Source organism: Fusarium redolens, assembly GCF_020744475.1.
Source record: "Fusarium redolens strain MPI-CAGE-AT-0023 chromosome Unknown BKA55scaffold_21, whole genome shotgun sequence".
In the NCBI taxonomy this organism is placed as follows: domain Eukaryota; kingdom Fungi; phylum Ascomycota; class Sordariomycetes; order Hypocreales; family Nectriaceae; genus Fusarium; species Fusarium redolens.
This window is the reverse complement of record NW_025763684.1, coordinates 407,539-423,092: the sequence shown is the minus strand read 5'-3', so window position 1 is coordinate 423,092 and position 15,554 is coordinate 407,539. Positions and strand designations below refer to the sequence as shown.

General features: G+C 48.3%; 3 protein-coding genes across 3 annotated transcripts; 2 read left to right on the top strand and 1 right to left on the bottom strand.

Annotated features, from left to right (window-relative positions):
- Nucleotides 1-2,727: 2,727 nt before the first annotated feature.
- BKA55DRAFT_654079 (uncharacterized protein) lies at nt 2,728-3,372 on the top strand (the record flags this gene model as incomplete). Its single annotated transcript, XM_046197387.1, has 1 exon — nt 2,728-3,372. The coding sequence occupies one exon, from the start codon at nt 2,728-2,730 to the stop codon at nt 3,319-3,321; it is 594 nt and encodes a 197-aa protein (XP_046043435.1). The 3' UTR covers nt 3,322-3,372.
- Nucleotides 3,373-5,563: 2,191 nt separating this feature from the next.
- Nucleotides 5,564-7,688, bottom strand: BKA55DRAFT_696227 (uncharacterized protein; the record flags this gene model as incomplete). The annotated part of the gene is made up of 3 exons (XM_046200242.1): nt 5,564-6,447; nt 6,518-7,142; nt 7,194-7,688. The coding sequence occupies 3 exons, from the start codon at nt 7,686-7,688 to the stop codon at nt 5,564-5,566; spliced, it is 2,004 nt and encodes a 667-aa protein (XP_046043434.1).
- A 4,509-nt stretch (nt 7,689-12,197) lies between these two features.
- Nucleotides 12,198-13,358, top strand: BKA55DRAFT_714580 (uncharacterized protein; the record flags this gene model as incomplete). The annotated part of the gene is made up of 3 exons (XM_046200868.1): nt 12,198-12,360; nt 12,467-12,993; nt 13,084-13,358. The coding sequence occupies 3 exons, from the start codon at nt 12,198-12,200 to the stop codon at nt 13,135-13,137; spliced, it is 744 nt and encodes a 247-aa protein (XP_046043433.1). The 3' UTR covers nt 13,138-13,358.
- Between the last annotated feature and the right edge of the window lie 2,196 nt (nt 13,359-15,554).

Genomic DNA, 15,554 nt, shown 5'->3' with positions numbered 1-15,554 from the left:
GAACGAGAGTTCTGACGACGATAAATATCCGACTTGGCTGTGTAATCGACTTTTGATGTTTATGCATAGGGAGGAACGAGAGGGCAACACTTCGAGATGGCAAGCTGCTTTAATACTCTCGTTTATCAGGCAAATTGACCAAGACTAGCAGAATCGTTAACTTCAAGATTAGTTTCAACGTAACCGCATAGCCCCATCGTGCCAAGCTTCATGTTGCTAGTGGCACTATCAAGATGCCGATTGACTGAATCAGCTCCATCTCACCCGCCAGGAATGCTAAGATTGTTTTTGCTCAGGTTCTAGACCCAGGGCATTATTGCAGCTGATGTGAGGTTGGGCCCGATTGCGATCAAGAACTGAGTTGTATGTCACCCTACAGTGGCCGATTCTGTGACTAAGATCGATCTTAGCTTAAGGGCACTCAGCCCTGTTCTCGCAAGATTTGTCCAGCAGATGGGTGCCATCAGCCCTATGAGGGATGACGTGCTCCGTTCTATAGGTTGGTTCTACTACTGCATATCAGCTGCGCCTCTAACTGCGATTACGGCCACAATCACAGCTGTGGCTCCTGTTAGGAAACTCACTCGAGTTAGCGCCATGGTATGGTAGGTCAGTGCCACATAGCCCTGTGGCAGCGGCGCCGCTAAGCCCTCATCGTGCAACAACCACAGCCACAGCCATAAGCGCAACCGCAGTCGCATCTAATCCAAGTATAATCGCAGTCAGACTTAGCCTTACAATATCTAGTATAGATATAGACTTAAACTAGTGGCTTTTGACAAGCAGATAGGTTTCGATGCATACAAGTTATTACAAGTGTGCAATATTCTGTGCAGGTCATTTACTTTTCCAACGCGCCACCGCACTACTCGTCTGACCCTGTTCCAAAAATACCTAGGGGCATTAGGGTAACACATAACGACTCGTGATTTGGTTATTTGGTATTCTCTAACGGCAAGATATTCTGTATTGGCTATCATTTCCGAAAATACTGCTCAATGAAAGGCATGGTTCTCATCATTGAGTTTGGCCTAGGATAGATCACATCAATGAACTCCCTCGAAAACCATTGGCCCGGCTGAATGAACCGGATAGTGAACCTTCATTGGGTTTTCCACCTATCAAGGCTGACGAGGGAAAGCTACATGCTGTGAAGGACTAAGCAGCAGCAGTGTCAGTGGCTGAGTAGAGAAAGTCGCGAGTTTATCTAAGGTGTCAGATGGCAGTCACCTGGTTACTTCATTGCCACAGTAAGTGGAATTAAAAAACGTCGTTCTGTAAGAAAATCAAAAGGATAGTACAGGAAGAAGAAACATATAGCCCATTAAGCGCAGGCCGGTATAAGTACGTAAGCCTGTTAATACAGCTTATAGCTTAATGAGAATCCTTACCTCGGTCCGTAAGAGTAACTCTAAACCACGAGGTATCAGTTTGATTGTACATACCGCGTGACGCGGCCTGTCTGTAAGATCACCTAATATACTCTAATATAACAATCGCATCCATAAGTTACCCAAGCTTGCTTCCCAATTGAGATTAGCCAGAATTGAATGGGTTTCAGCTCCTGTCGCCGGCGGTTGAGTCGATTCGATTTATTGCACCACCGTAAAGTCTTCACTGAGAGCAAGTTGAGAGATTCAGGACGGCAGAAGAGGAGGATATCAAAGTTACTGATAAAAGGAAAGAGCTGAACGCATGAGTGGAGAGGATGACATGGGCTGGCCACTTGCGGTAATTCAAGGCGAAGAAAGACTTGCTCCCTATAAAAGCCCCTATTCAGGTCGACGAACCCGTGCTGCAATTGATATGTGAGACATTCGAAAGATTAGCCGACCGAGCACGGGCAGTGGGTGGAAAGCCGGGAGAACGACGATCGGCCGCCGTATATTAGTTGACAGCGCGGCCGTGCGAGTTATGGAGTAACTTTGGAAACTACAGCCAAGAGCGTTATGGCAGGCTTAGACCAAAAGAAAGGATTGACAGTTGAGAAGGTAGAACAACTGTGGTCTGACATCTCGTAGGGCTGCTGAACCGCCAGTTCAAGCAGAATTCGGGTGCCAGTACTGAGAGAGAATAATGGGTCGCCATGATCACTACTGTTGTGTTGCTGCTCGAAGTAGACTAATCATAGTGACGAAATCATTCGGGGCTGACGTAGACGTGTCTGAATCCCGTTGCGAGAAGGCGCCGTGGCTTGAGATCTAGAACGTCAGTCGCTATTTTTAGAGTTTTCAATACTTAGCGACGTCGATGCTAGAGCCCTATCAAGTATTGAAAGGGTGTGCTGCCAAGCCATCAGGCTGTCAACAGCAGGGTCGAGCCGCAGAAGGGTTGAGCCTCAACAGGCTATTCCAGGACAAGCCTGGCCTAGTTAAAACTGTCTTGTCTATCGAGAATCTGGGCTAAGTAGTATGGCTAAAGCCCCTTCTCAATGTCCTCCTCGCCCTCTGATAGGCTAGGACACAGCCGCACAGGTCATATGTAGTCGGATCATGAGGTCTCCGGGCTCTAGTTGTCATATTGTTGCTAGAGGTGTAAGTGACATCCTTTAGATTAAAATAATCTAGCTGTCCTTATCTGTCGACTCAAAAGTGTATATAACGGTCGTCAAGGTCCTAGCAAGAGTCCCAATTCTCACCAGCATCGCTACTATCAATCACTTGCTTAACAAAACAAATCAACGCAATCACATCTACCTTCACTCATCAGCTTAAGCCTCTCGATAAAATGCATTTCACCACCGCTGCCCTCTCTACCCTCCTCGCCTCCGCTGCCTTCGCGGCTCCCCTAAACTCCACTTCATACGACAACTCAAACAGCGATATCTTCCCAGACTTTGACCGCTACTCGGACTGGGCGATCTGCAAGGGCAAGATCACCAAGGACCGCTTCCCCAACCTTCAGGCTCCCAATCGTGACGGCGGCTGCGTCCGGTACTACCAGGGTATCGACATGACAGGCGTCGTCACAGAGCAACACTTCTTCTTTAAGGACGGCTTCAAGACCGCTTGCGACTGCGCCGCCAAGTGTTTAGAGGAACCCAATAAGTGCACGAACTGGGTGTGGAAGCATACCTTCATGCCGGAAGATGGTGGCAAGCGGTCGTGCACTCTGTACAGCAGTCCCAACCTGCCGACTGACGTGACGCTTAAGTACGACTTGGCGAACAGCAAGGGCTTCAACCTGTTGCAGGCTGCGAATAACCCGCAGGCTGGAGCTCCCGCGCCGTTGACTTTCCTGGACGCGGCTGGAACGATCCCTGACAGGTTTGGCGTGTCTGGCTTCATGGTGCAGGATCAGAACGGCAGACAGTTCTGTTAATGGGCTTGTTATTCCATGGGATTGTGTCGGTCTTCGGATTGGCTTGAAGAGGGGGGTAGATTGGCACGATATATTGCTTTTGATTTCATTTGTTATCTGGATGTTTAACTGTGTTTCCTTTATATGCTGTCAGTCCTTGATAAACTACCCTAAGTTACGAACAAGGGGTAGTATGCGCGTTTTAGAAAGGGGGTTTAGGTGACATATAGGCTCCCAACGGAAACATAGATGGTGTTAGTATACAGCACAAATAGAGAATCACCAGAGTCTAAAGATGAATTTATATAGTAGTATCATTTATTTGGTAGTGTTGCAATGGAGTTGAAGTTTGGTATTAGCTTGAGCATTGTAGTTAAGTAGTGGATTGTATTGCTATGTATTTTATAAGCAAACGGCGGATTTTCCACCCGACGCCTCTCCTTTTACTCTGACATCATGCCGCTCAACCGCACATTATGGAATCAAAATCAAGTAAAAAGAAAATACTACTAGCTATTCAAGCTATTTAAGATAATGAAAAATTTCCCGCAACTCAGGTGGTAAAAATCCACACTGTGCCTGAAGTAACACTACGCGCCAGAATGAAAGGCCGTCCGTCGCGACGCCATATCATACCCAACTCTTGAAAACTAACTATCTAGGGGGAAGAGGCCGTTTTTAAACATATTCTAGATCTGTATTCACGAGGCTTTGCGTCAAAGTTTGCTGACGTGGAAGATACGGCAAGAGCCTTATGCGAAGGTCCCGGCAAATTTTGGCTTGGGTCGAGCTTGTGCGAAACTTAAGGGTGAAGTATGGCATTGATGATATCGATATTTATTAACTTTGACTGAACCGGGTTTATGATGGTATTATTACCCTAACTATGGTTATGATACGCTTCGAACGGAGCGGAGAACCGAAAAGGACCCAGCCAGGTAATCGCGAATGGGCCACGGTGATCCAGGGGGTTAATACATAGGGCTGGCGCATCAGGTCGTTTATCAGGATCAAAAGGGCCTACCACCTCACAAACTGGTACTCAGAGTGCAACCTCCCACCGGATTGGATCACTAAGCCTGCCGAAAATGGATAGAAAAATAATAATACAGGCTTAGAATGGATCCAGCATTTCGATAAACATATAGGTCATCGCAAGAATGGCGTCTATCGAATGATAGTGATTGACGGCCACTTACGCCATCTCTCTCCCCCGGTTTCGACCGGTTCTGTATGGACACGAAGATAGTCGCGGCTCTATGCCTCCTCATTTATCAAATCTCCTTCATCCCCTAGACCTCAGGTGCTTCGGCCCTCTGAAGCGGGCATACACTTATCAGATTGAGCAGCTGGTCAAGTCGCACATTAGCCACGTGACCAAGATCGACTTCATCGATTTTAAGGCCGCATTCTCTGCCGGTAAGGGGAAACCAAACATTAAGTCAGGGTTAGTGAATCAGGATTAGTACCTCTGGGGCCGGCAATTGCCCTGTCAAAGCTAAACATCAAGTTGCGGACGCCAACGCCCGAGGTGAGCCTAGTAGCGGCAGCGAGACCTTGGACTTCCCAGACACCTCATAACCTAACAGAAGCCGTTTCGTAACACTGATCAAAGATCGAGCTGACCAACATCAAAGTAGCTCACTGACACGGGATACGTGGCTGTGAACCAGCTTGCGAAAGGCATACAAGCATTAGCGCACTCAGCGACCCTTCTTAACGATCAGGTCCGTTCATCGCAAAGGGCTAATTAGGCGCTTAGCAGGCACCAGAGGGCAAAAAAGAGCAAGGCCACAACTTGGCGGAATGCTTTCTGTTCAATCAGGGCAAGTTATGCTATCTCAGAAAGGTATCAAGAAGAGGATTGAGAAGAAATGGACGGGAGTGGTAGCCAACCTGGAATAGGCGAAGCAAGTGAACGGAACTGCGGGAGGTACGGCAAACCCGGACATAATTCCCGGACTCGTGAGGAATAGGGAGATGTGATTCATGTAAATAATTCCGAGTAATTTTTTAGGATTAAAGACGATATGGTGGTGTAATTGACGTTAACCGAGATGGAGTGGTGGAAAATCCGCGCCGTTTGCTTATAAACCACGTTTTATTTAGCTAAGTTACAAATGCTACTACCTCCTAGTCATTCGAGGAAGTTATGCTGCTGTAGGAATTTCCTTTTTTTTTTTTTTTTTTTTTTTACCCCTGCGAATCATTCCCGGATCCTTCAACTGCTATGGTCCCCAAGCTCCTCCTGCTAAGGTAGATTCTAAAGCTCTTGCCGAGGACCGCCTTGAGTTTCTGCACCTGGCTGTTGTAGGGGGTCAAGAAGGCGATATCGTCCATATGATATCCTCTCTGTCGGACGAGATAGCGCAGGAATATCCTTCACTGCTGTGTACAGCGGCTGTTTGTGGCAAATGAATATTGTCTCCGGCGATGTCACTGGCGGAGTCAAAGCCCATCTCAAACCATTCTCCGAGAGACTCGGGATCGAGGACACAGGTTCGGACAGTAGCCGGTGGGGCTGAAGCGGCCTTGTATTCAGCGTCGGATTCTGCCTCCACCCAGAGCTCAAACTATTGGGTGCATCGCCATGTATCATCTGCAAGACTCCTGGTAATTTGACAGACTCAGTTATAGCCTCTCTTCCTTTTGCTCGCCCCATTACATGCTCAGATCGTGCAACTCTAGCACTACGAAGAGTCGGGACAGGCGACAGAACAGGTTGTATGGATGGAAGAGGTCCCGATGTCGATGGCATCGCTACCAGTGCATGTCCAGCCGTCTGCTGTTGGCCAGGTCTGGATGCTGCCCAACACCCGTCAGCAGTAACCAACAAACCGCTTCCAAGTATCGTGTTGGGTTGAATAAGGTCGTCCACACCGACTTGTACGACGCCAATGTCTTTATGTGAGCCGACGATCCTGCCGTTTGATGAGTCTCTCTTTCCAGATTCAGAGTCCAGCCAGCCCTTCTTTTGTAGGTTCATGGCTGGCGCAACTGTACGTGGACTGGGGGCTGGCGTGATCTGGGATTCACCAACATCTGCGGAATCCTCCAACTTTCCCTTTACAGGACAGTCGTCTTGAGAAATCATCTCGCATACCGCAGCTGATTCGTATGAGGTTCGCTGCTTCTGGGTGTCTGCCTCTTGAGACATAGTGTCAGTAAACTCATCGGCATAGGCTAATAGGGCCTTTGATATTACTGGATGACATACCGTTGGTAATTCCTAACTTAACTCGCTTAGCCTCTGTGCCTGATTGTGCTGCCAGCTGACCAGTTAAGAATTTCCGGACCGTTTTTGAGTGAGGGATAAGAAACGAGTGAACTCCAGGGTCGTATTTATGCAGTTCTTCGATGTGCACCCAATCGGTTCTGCATTTTGCTGGAAACTCCGGTCCTTCAAAATACATGATTGCAACTTGCCGCTCAGCTATTACAGGTTTAGTCTGGTTATGGCCTTGCCGCCATCGAAATCCATCTGTTTCGTGCATGTGCTCCCAGCACTCCGCCACTTCCTTCGTCAAGTCGAAGCTCGCGATAGTGGCGGCAACGCTAGCCTCGTTGAAGTTGTTTGGGAGGACGAGGGCAGCTAGCCATTGCTTCAGCTTCTTCCGAAATACGAGGCATACCTGTCCACAGGCTGGTTCAACACCCTCCATGGCAGACTTTCTTTGTCGTTTTCGACCATTATCGCATGGCCTAACCTTATCAGGCCGACTTTGGTTCTCTAAAGTGTGTTTTTTTATCATCTTATCTGGCCTTCCACGGGTCTGTACTCCACTAGTATGGCGGCGTTTCCGTCTACTAGGGACGGAATCCAGACACTGTGCCTCGCCATGCTGTATATGTCAACAGAAGTCTAGGGTCAACGCAGGGTACAGAATACTCACCACGCAGACGTAGATGACGCTCTGCTCCAAGTCTGTTTGCGTATCCACGTTGAACACCGGGTTGCATCTCTCCGGGCTGTCCGATGAACTGATAGTCTGACCTTGGTTGGATTGTGGATTTGCGACTTTCGGGAAAGGTTTCAATGTCTTGCATGGCCCAATTACCGTGTTCAGCTTGTCACAGAGCTGCCTCATAGCGGCATTGATGGTTTCCTTATAGCGTTCCTGTTGCTGTCCTATCGTCCTATCGTGGTTCAGTTGCAGTTCCCTTAGCCGGTCATAGTATTCGGTAAGCTGTTTCTGAAGTGCTAACTGGATGGAAGGTTTAGTACAAGTGGACAGACTGTCGAACACCTCGTCGATATTCACTCTCGCAGCCGCCACCTGCTCTTGGTACGCCTCATGCGGAGATTTGAGTGCTCCGAAGTCTATACACCACGCCTCAATCAGCTTGGTGGCCCGCTCAAGTATGTGTCGAGAGTCCGGGGTTGGCATTGTGATTGCCGGGAAAGCAGGGCTCCTTTCCAACGCTCAATGCAAAATTCTCCCAGTGAGACACGATTTTGTGACTGATGCCGTAACTAACACGCAGGACGGCCCGGCGAGAAGACCCGTTGCTAGAGGCCAACCAGCCTTTCTGAGGTGCTAGAGAGAGGTGATTCCACGTCTCATGAAGAGTGCGTTGACGCTTAGATGAGTGGCGAGAACCTTAAACGCGTTGATTGGTTGGATGAGTGAAAGGGAGAGATTAGTCATTTTCTTCATGCATATTACTTGTGGGGCATGGGCCCACTCGCTATTTTCCATTTAAGTCTAAACTTATGTGATAAGCGAGTCAAATATACAAGGGAGTCGGAAAAACATAAGAAACTCGCTGTAAAATATAGAAAAACAACACAACACAACATTAATTTATTTAATAGAGCGCGGTACTATTGCCCAGATGTGTTAATAACTATCTGGAATGTTCTTGTATTATGACCAGTCTTGCCGCATGTTCCCAACGCTTAACCCTTCCTCGCGCCGACCCTCCTTGGCCACCACCATTGCAAATTACCCTAAGTCTAGGCAGAGTTGTGACGTCATCGTGATGATATTAACACGACCTTCTTGGGGAACGATGTTGGGTGCCAGTAGGCGCCCGATCATAGCATGATGAGGCTATGGCTAGAGACAGGCCCGGCATTAATTGGATATATCGCGTTGTAAATTAATCACAGAAGTCTCCGAGAAACGACTTTAGTGATGTACTCTTGAATAGTCTTAGACTGAGTGATGTCCTGCGTTACGCGCCACAGGCGAAACTCGATCCGTTTTTGCGAGATAGAGGTCCGCAAGCACGGTCTGTAGAGATCTTCAGCCCATTGTATGTTTGTGTTCTAGTAAGGCTTATGAGCAATCGAAAAGTAACTGGTTGAGCATTTGTCTGTGCGAGTGACAGTAGGTCTGGCTGGAGGGCTCCGAACTTGTGCATTGCAGCCTGGCAAAGACGGCAGTCAGAATCAGCCGCCTCTAGAACGTTGCAAGCTGATCTCTCTCCCTACGGGCTGTTATTGAAGGATCGCCATTTCTCGTCGTGACTGCTCGGCAAGAAGTCACTGCATTCTCTACAAAGTGCGACTTTCATGGTGGTCGCCCGGTATTTCCGTTTGCGTATGGAGAATAACATAAGTTGTATGAATACTGCGAAGAAGTATTGTCAGTTGGCAAGTTGATATCAACTAGAGTTGGCCAAGGAGTTGAAGAAAAACAGAGGTTGGAAGGCTGAAACAGCCTTCTTGGCGGTTCCCCGCTCAAGACTGACTCCGCGCAGATTGGGCATTGGCAGAAGATCACGAATTTGTTGGTTGGCTCTTCTTTATTAATTTTTGTGTCATTTGTTCTCTATTAAAAAAAAAAAAGGGGGGGGGATCATTTGAGATCATGGCAGGAGTATCTCTCTCTGTTTGGTAAACTAAATAGCCTGACAATATTGACGGTGTTTGAGCAAGAGTCCAGAGTCTCTGATAGCTACTAGAATGCATTATGCCCCGTTGTCTAAGCTACATGCATAACTATCTCAAGTTGTTGCTAAGTTCCGAAGCTCCCAGGCAGCCCATAGACCATATGTTATGTACTGATGTCAACTCAAAATGTGCAAGGATTGCAGGTCGAGATGCACTGTATAGCGTCGATCTATGAATACGAGCTGGATGTGGACCTGACGAATATCCATTGCATTGATAATCTTTCCATTCATCTCAAAAGGTGGCATCATCTGTTCAATCCGACTGCCTTAGGCCTTCATATCGTTTTGGTTGAAGAGCATGTGTCTCATATCCGACAAGGGCAAATAAGGTCAAAGGGGCCAAAACAGCATGCTTTCAGTAAAATCAGTGGTAATAGAAGAATCAGGCGCAGGGCAAAACAAACTAGGTATGGCTGTAAGGTATGTAGTGTAGCGATTTGTAACGATAAAAACTGTTGGTACTTCTATCACCGTATAGATTAGGTGGCGGTGGAAGTACCCCCTATTCCGAGCATTTTAATTGGCTATAACCCCTCGTCGTGACCGCGTTGGAGCCTTATGACCTCTCAGGAGATAATCACCTGCGAATAATACCTAGGGCCTGGATGCACAAGCAGCAGTTTCTATAGCTAAATCCAAAAGCCTTGCCTTTCAGCTTCACGAGAGACGTCAATTTCCTTTAATTCGTGACTTCATAACGACTTTGGACGGCATGAGAACATCAAAGCATGAGAAAGGCGGCAAATCACAGCCAAAATCTGGCCCCGCCAATGTCCCGGGGTTTTGGGGCCAACTTAGCTTGCTAAGTTGGCTCGCCCGGGCTCGCCCCGCATGAGTCAACGGGTAATAGCATTTGTTGACTAGATAAGCAAAGAACCCTAGCAGCCAGGCTCAAATCATCTGATTTACGGGCTTTGCGGCGATTGGAAGTGGGGCGGGTTTCGCCAACAATGTAACACATATTACCGGTCTGGCCGTTCGAACGGTCTAGAACCAAGAAGAGTCGAGACTTTCCTGGATCGATCGGTCTAGACCTTGCGACCTTTTTTAATTCAGCAAAGAAACATTTCGACAGCTGTAGTATTACCTCTTGCACTGCTCTTACCAAACCAGAGCTTCATACATACAGATGCAGCCAGGCATGATAATGACTCAGAGATGGAACAGCACTCTATAGGGGATGCGACTATTGATGAGATCCGTAAAGACTTAGCTCAGCTGGAGGTTAAATTGCAGGAGAATGCCCGGCAGCCGATTGGTTTTGTTGGTGAAGCGGAGTGGCCGGATATTACTGATATTGTTGAGACCGTGTGACTAAGGTGGTCCGAAATGCTGGTTGCTGGGATGTAGATACTATGTAAGGAGCTGTGCTCTCGAATATATGTAACTTAGAACTAACAGCAACACAATCAACCCATTTTGTTTTATCAATAACATCAGCTGGTCTATTGCCCAAGTATATCATCCTCCGTCTCGCCACGGAGGAATGCAAAAGCTAGGCAAGAGGGTCGTTAGCAAACATCGATTCTAATCATATCGAGGAGCGGCATGCTATGCTTGTTTGTCTTGTATGTACGGTCTAGTAATAGTATGTCGGGGTAAGCCGAAAGGGGGGCTCAAGAATCCGGGCGAGCTAACAAAATAGCCGTAATCCAGCCATCTAGGCCGAACTATATTTGGCTTAAAAGCATTCCTTATCTGGCTGATTGGCGAGCGCATGGATGGAGCTCTGTCTTTCAGACTTTTCGTCGCGTAGATGCAATATAATGGTAGAACGAAAAGCAGTCCCACGAGTATATGTGAACCTAGTGGTTTCCGCCTCTTCCTGGCTCTGCGTGCAAGTCGGGACATTATAAGGTCGCAAACTAATCCTGGATTGCAATACGCGAGGTCTATAAGGCGCCGAGTATTAACCCACCTGGCTCTATATTCTATCAGAGCACAGAAGGGTGTCCGGGACTGGTCAACGGGCTTACCCACCCTCTCCATCGCCTCCTCTTTACCTTCGCGCCATGGCTCGCCCGCTGCTTAGCACCCATTACTCAACACCCAGGAGATCACTAATTGGCAATATTCCACCATGGCTTCACCTTATCACCGCCAGCTTCATATCCTTTCGGTCTAGCATGCTACGATTCCAAGCACAAACTTCGCCTATGTGATACTGACTCGCGCCACACGACGCGCGCCAAAAGTTAAGCTACGCGGTAGTTTAGGTATCTAGTAATCAGCTTGAGGAGGCGTTCGGGGAATTTACCTATTACAGGCCTAGTTGACCGATGGAAAGAACTTCATCCCTACTTCTCCATATCATATGCCGCCTCTAACATACCCCAGGCAGGTGTCGTCCGATGTTGAGCCGCATTAGGCAGCACTTCTGCCATCTGAGTCCGTTACGCCTCTTATCTCTGACTCTTACTTGGATATTCAGTCTCTTATCCCCCCGTGATGAGGAGTCCCGGAGATCGAGCGCCTCTTCGTGACTCGTACCGCCCGCAATGAAATGATAGACTACTTTGGGGAGAGCCCCGACCGTATCTACAGATTGGAGCCTCGATCCCATCTTTGTCACCTCCATCTCGTTTGTCTCTTACTATAGCTCTAATACCCTAGCATATAAGCAAACTATCGGCAGTCGCAATGATGTCGTGCTATATTAAAGGTACGCTTTGGCCGGTGCTATTTGTTACTTATTCACCTACGCCGCCTCCACGCCCGTCGATATATAAACCTGTTTATTCTCGCCCCTATCTATACCAACCACTACTAACCGCCAGCCATTGTTGCTGGTCGATTGCAAGCACCGAAAGATAGACGAGCGGAAGAGGACAGACAGAAACGAGACATCAATAGACAGCTCAGGCTGATTCCCAACCCGTTGTCTCAATCGTGCCTGGGTCGTCCATCGCCCCGTCGTTGGCAGCAACGACAAGTACCATTTCCACGGCGCCTACCTACTCAAACCCTCTACTCAACCATCTACAGCCACTTTCACAATGCCCATGTTCATGCCACTACCCGCCTACGCGGAAGCTCCTCCTCGCGGAAGCTACTCAGGTACCAGTAGTGCATCTGCTAACCCTGATGAGGACTGGACCAAGATCTCTGACATTGCTGAGCGCCGACGGATACAGAATCGCATTGCTCAGCGCAACTACCGTACGCTCTCTCCACTAACTCCGAGAGGCTGGCTTCCACCGGACTTGGCTCCCGAAGATTCCAAAGCTGATTCCTAACCAGAACTGACATGAATACTCGCTTGTAGGCAAGAGACTCAAGCGACGTCTCGAGGACCTCGAGCGCCGTGCTGGCTCTTCTGACCATGTCGGGTCCGATAAGCAGGCCCAGGAGGCCACCAAGTCGAAGCGATCCTTCAAGTCCCAAAAGTCTCAGCCCGCTACCTCCACCAAGCCAGTCATCTCTCAGAGCCAGTTCATTCCTCCCGGGGAGCCAACTGACGATCTCTTCCCCCCTGGCACCCACGGCGACCGGGCTCGCTCCAACAGCCTTTCCCAGTTCACATACTCGACTTATCCGACCCCTGATGAGATGTTCGTCGCTCCCTACGATTCCCCTGAGGCCTCCTTGGCCATGAATACTGCCGACGCCTACCCCAACTACCTGAATGCTTCCGCTGTGCCCATGATGCTTTCCCCAATGACGAATTTTAGCGATACCACCAAGCGGGAGTCATGCCCCAGCGACGACGATCTGACCCCTTATACGACTTATGGCTACATGCCGCCCATGGGCTTCAACGCTCCAAGCCCCTACGACCAGTCAAACCCTCATGTGAGTTGCGCCAGCCAAACGCCCCGCAGGGTACCTCGAGATCCGTGTTGTTGATAGGGCTCGTAGACTCTTCCGCTCTCGTGATTTTAGGACAACTCAGCCAACTACTCAGAGGCCGAAAAGGAATATCCCATCACGTGTTAGTCACTGACCGATTCGCCCAGGCTGATTCAGCTTTAATAGAGTAAGTGAAAGACTACGTCCACATTCTCACCCGCCTGAGCCAAGATGATTAATAGTCATCTTTTTCTCTGGGTGCTGGGGACGGTCCAACACAGTCTGTGAAATGTAGCCACCGAGACACAATTGGGCGACCATAAGCTACTTTGCAGCTAGTTTAGGCCCTAGAATCAGCTCTAATAGGCATAGCATGACGGAATTGATTTTGAGCTTTTTATTCTCCACTTCTTGGATAAAATGGAAGTCTGAGGAATTATTTAGTTTTCTTTCGTCTGCTTTCGTTTTATCCACCTACCGGCCAAGCGTTCGACTTGGGTAGATGACCCTGTTCTCCTCCTCGGAGTCGAGCGATAGGAATCTACCTTGCCAAGGATGGGGTCGCTGAACGCCCAAGATTGGAATGGATGGGAATCCAGGCGGACAAATATTTCTCTTGGTCGGTACTGATATAGGTCACTGTAGCTATCTTGATCACTTTTTCGTCCCGCCCGAACTATGGACTTACCTGAGATTGCCATCAATTCGTTCAACATTACCATAAGTAAGCAGTGGGTGCTCAACCGGGCTCGCACGAGCACTTCAGGACTTGGATAGCCGTTTGCGTACGATTAGATAACTATGCATTCTTTGTGACAAAGAATTGTTCGAGAAGAATGGCCTATTATCCGAAGCTTAGGTCGTCAGCAGCCCGTTATCTATCCAACGAGCGTGCTACATGGCATGAAGGCGAGCATTATGTGTTTTCTCGGAGCTTACTCCACGGCGTAGATACACGATCCTGCCGCTGCCTAAGATATTGTCCTTGAGACCGTTTTGAAGCACGAGGCCGATCGGCTTCTCAGATCCGGCTACGCACCTACATCTAAAGTCTCGACCGAGGTGCTCGCACGAAGTCAATCCGGTCATGAGCTCTTTCACCTAGTAGACTCACATGAAGCCGGATAAGTTTTGAACAAGACCTTTGATATAGGATTGGACTTTCATTTTTGAAGATGCTACCACAATAACCAATCTGTACTTTTCCTACTCGGGTTTGCTAAGGGAACATGGTGTGGTTTAAAGTGTCCTATAGTTATATTTTGCCTTGCTGACCTGTGAAATGAGACTATGGATGATGGGTTGCTCTCTAACAATTCTATTTGTTCCGAGCCATGGCACTTGACCGCTGACTAAGAAAAAAGAGTGCCATCTTCATCATATCGCTCCCTTTCACTTTCGTAACAATGGCAATGAAAGCTAGAACTCCCTAAAGGAGGGCTAGCAAAGGGTTGCGTTTCTAACAATGAAGAGTGGAAGGATACTAGGCCCATGCGTCTCGAAGATAGAGCAAGTGATCCCCTCGCTCTCCTCGTCAGGCGTGTTAAGGGGTGAGCGCTCCCATCATTCAGCTAGTCAAGCTCGGAAGAAGTCATTTGACATGTCCTCAATTCGAGATCACGATGAATCCACGTTCACGCTTGGATCTACCCCGAGGAGGTATATAGTGAAATCGCCAGTCATTTTAGGACACTTGACAATGAGGCTGAAAGATGGACTAGTTATTTTCTTGTGGGACGGTGCAAATTGGACTTTGGCAGACCCTGCATCTTCTTTTCAGGCGGCGGATTAAACGGCCCACGGCCGACTTGTCTGAATCAGTCGCCGTGCTGAGATTGCAATGGGCGACCACCCAATCAGTTTGCTCCAAATAAACTTCTAATTTTCTGTCTGCGTTCGCTGGAAAAACCATGTCCTTCGGCCCTTCGTAGGCTGTATCACTAGTAATATAACAGACACAACACCCCGACACTGGTAGTAATTGCGAAACTGCTACTGCAGATAAGCGTCATAGAGAAAAATTTAGTACTCTTCTCTATGACTACCCTATATCAAACCTTGTTTCTCAAGGCTCATTTGGCAAACGGTTTGCGGCTCCTGTAAAGTTACTCAACTTAGCTAATATGAATTCTAAAGGTTGGCACGGGCTCTCGTGTGAGAAACGCACTGCATTTTGCGTTTCTGTTAAACGTGCCCATACTGGAAGTGCGACGCATTTCCACTCTACATGCTTGAGTAGGTGCACAAGCCTCCCTCAGGCCGTACGATATAGGAAATGCACCGCACTGAGCCTTGGGATGACTTACTGTCGATAAGCATGTTTTGTCAATAACGAGCGCCATTCGCTAAACCATGGAGAGAGGAAAGAGAGGATGAAAGGTAACGCGGCACATCTCGCCCCCAGCGACTGGTCCATGATCTGTCCAACGTCTAGGCTGTGGCTCGGAACTTCTCCACGGAAACCCGGACCTACAGCTCCCTTCGTCAGCGATTAAACAAATGTTGTTTATATTGCGCAGTAGTGCTGAGTGAGACATATATTTATTAAACTTGATTGTTGCTTA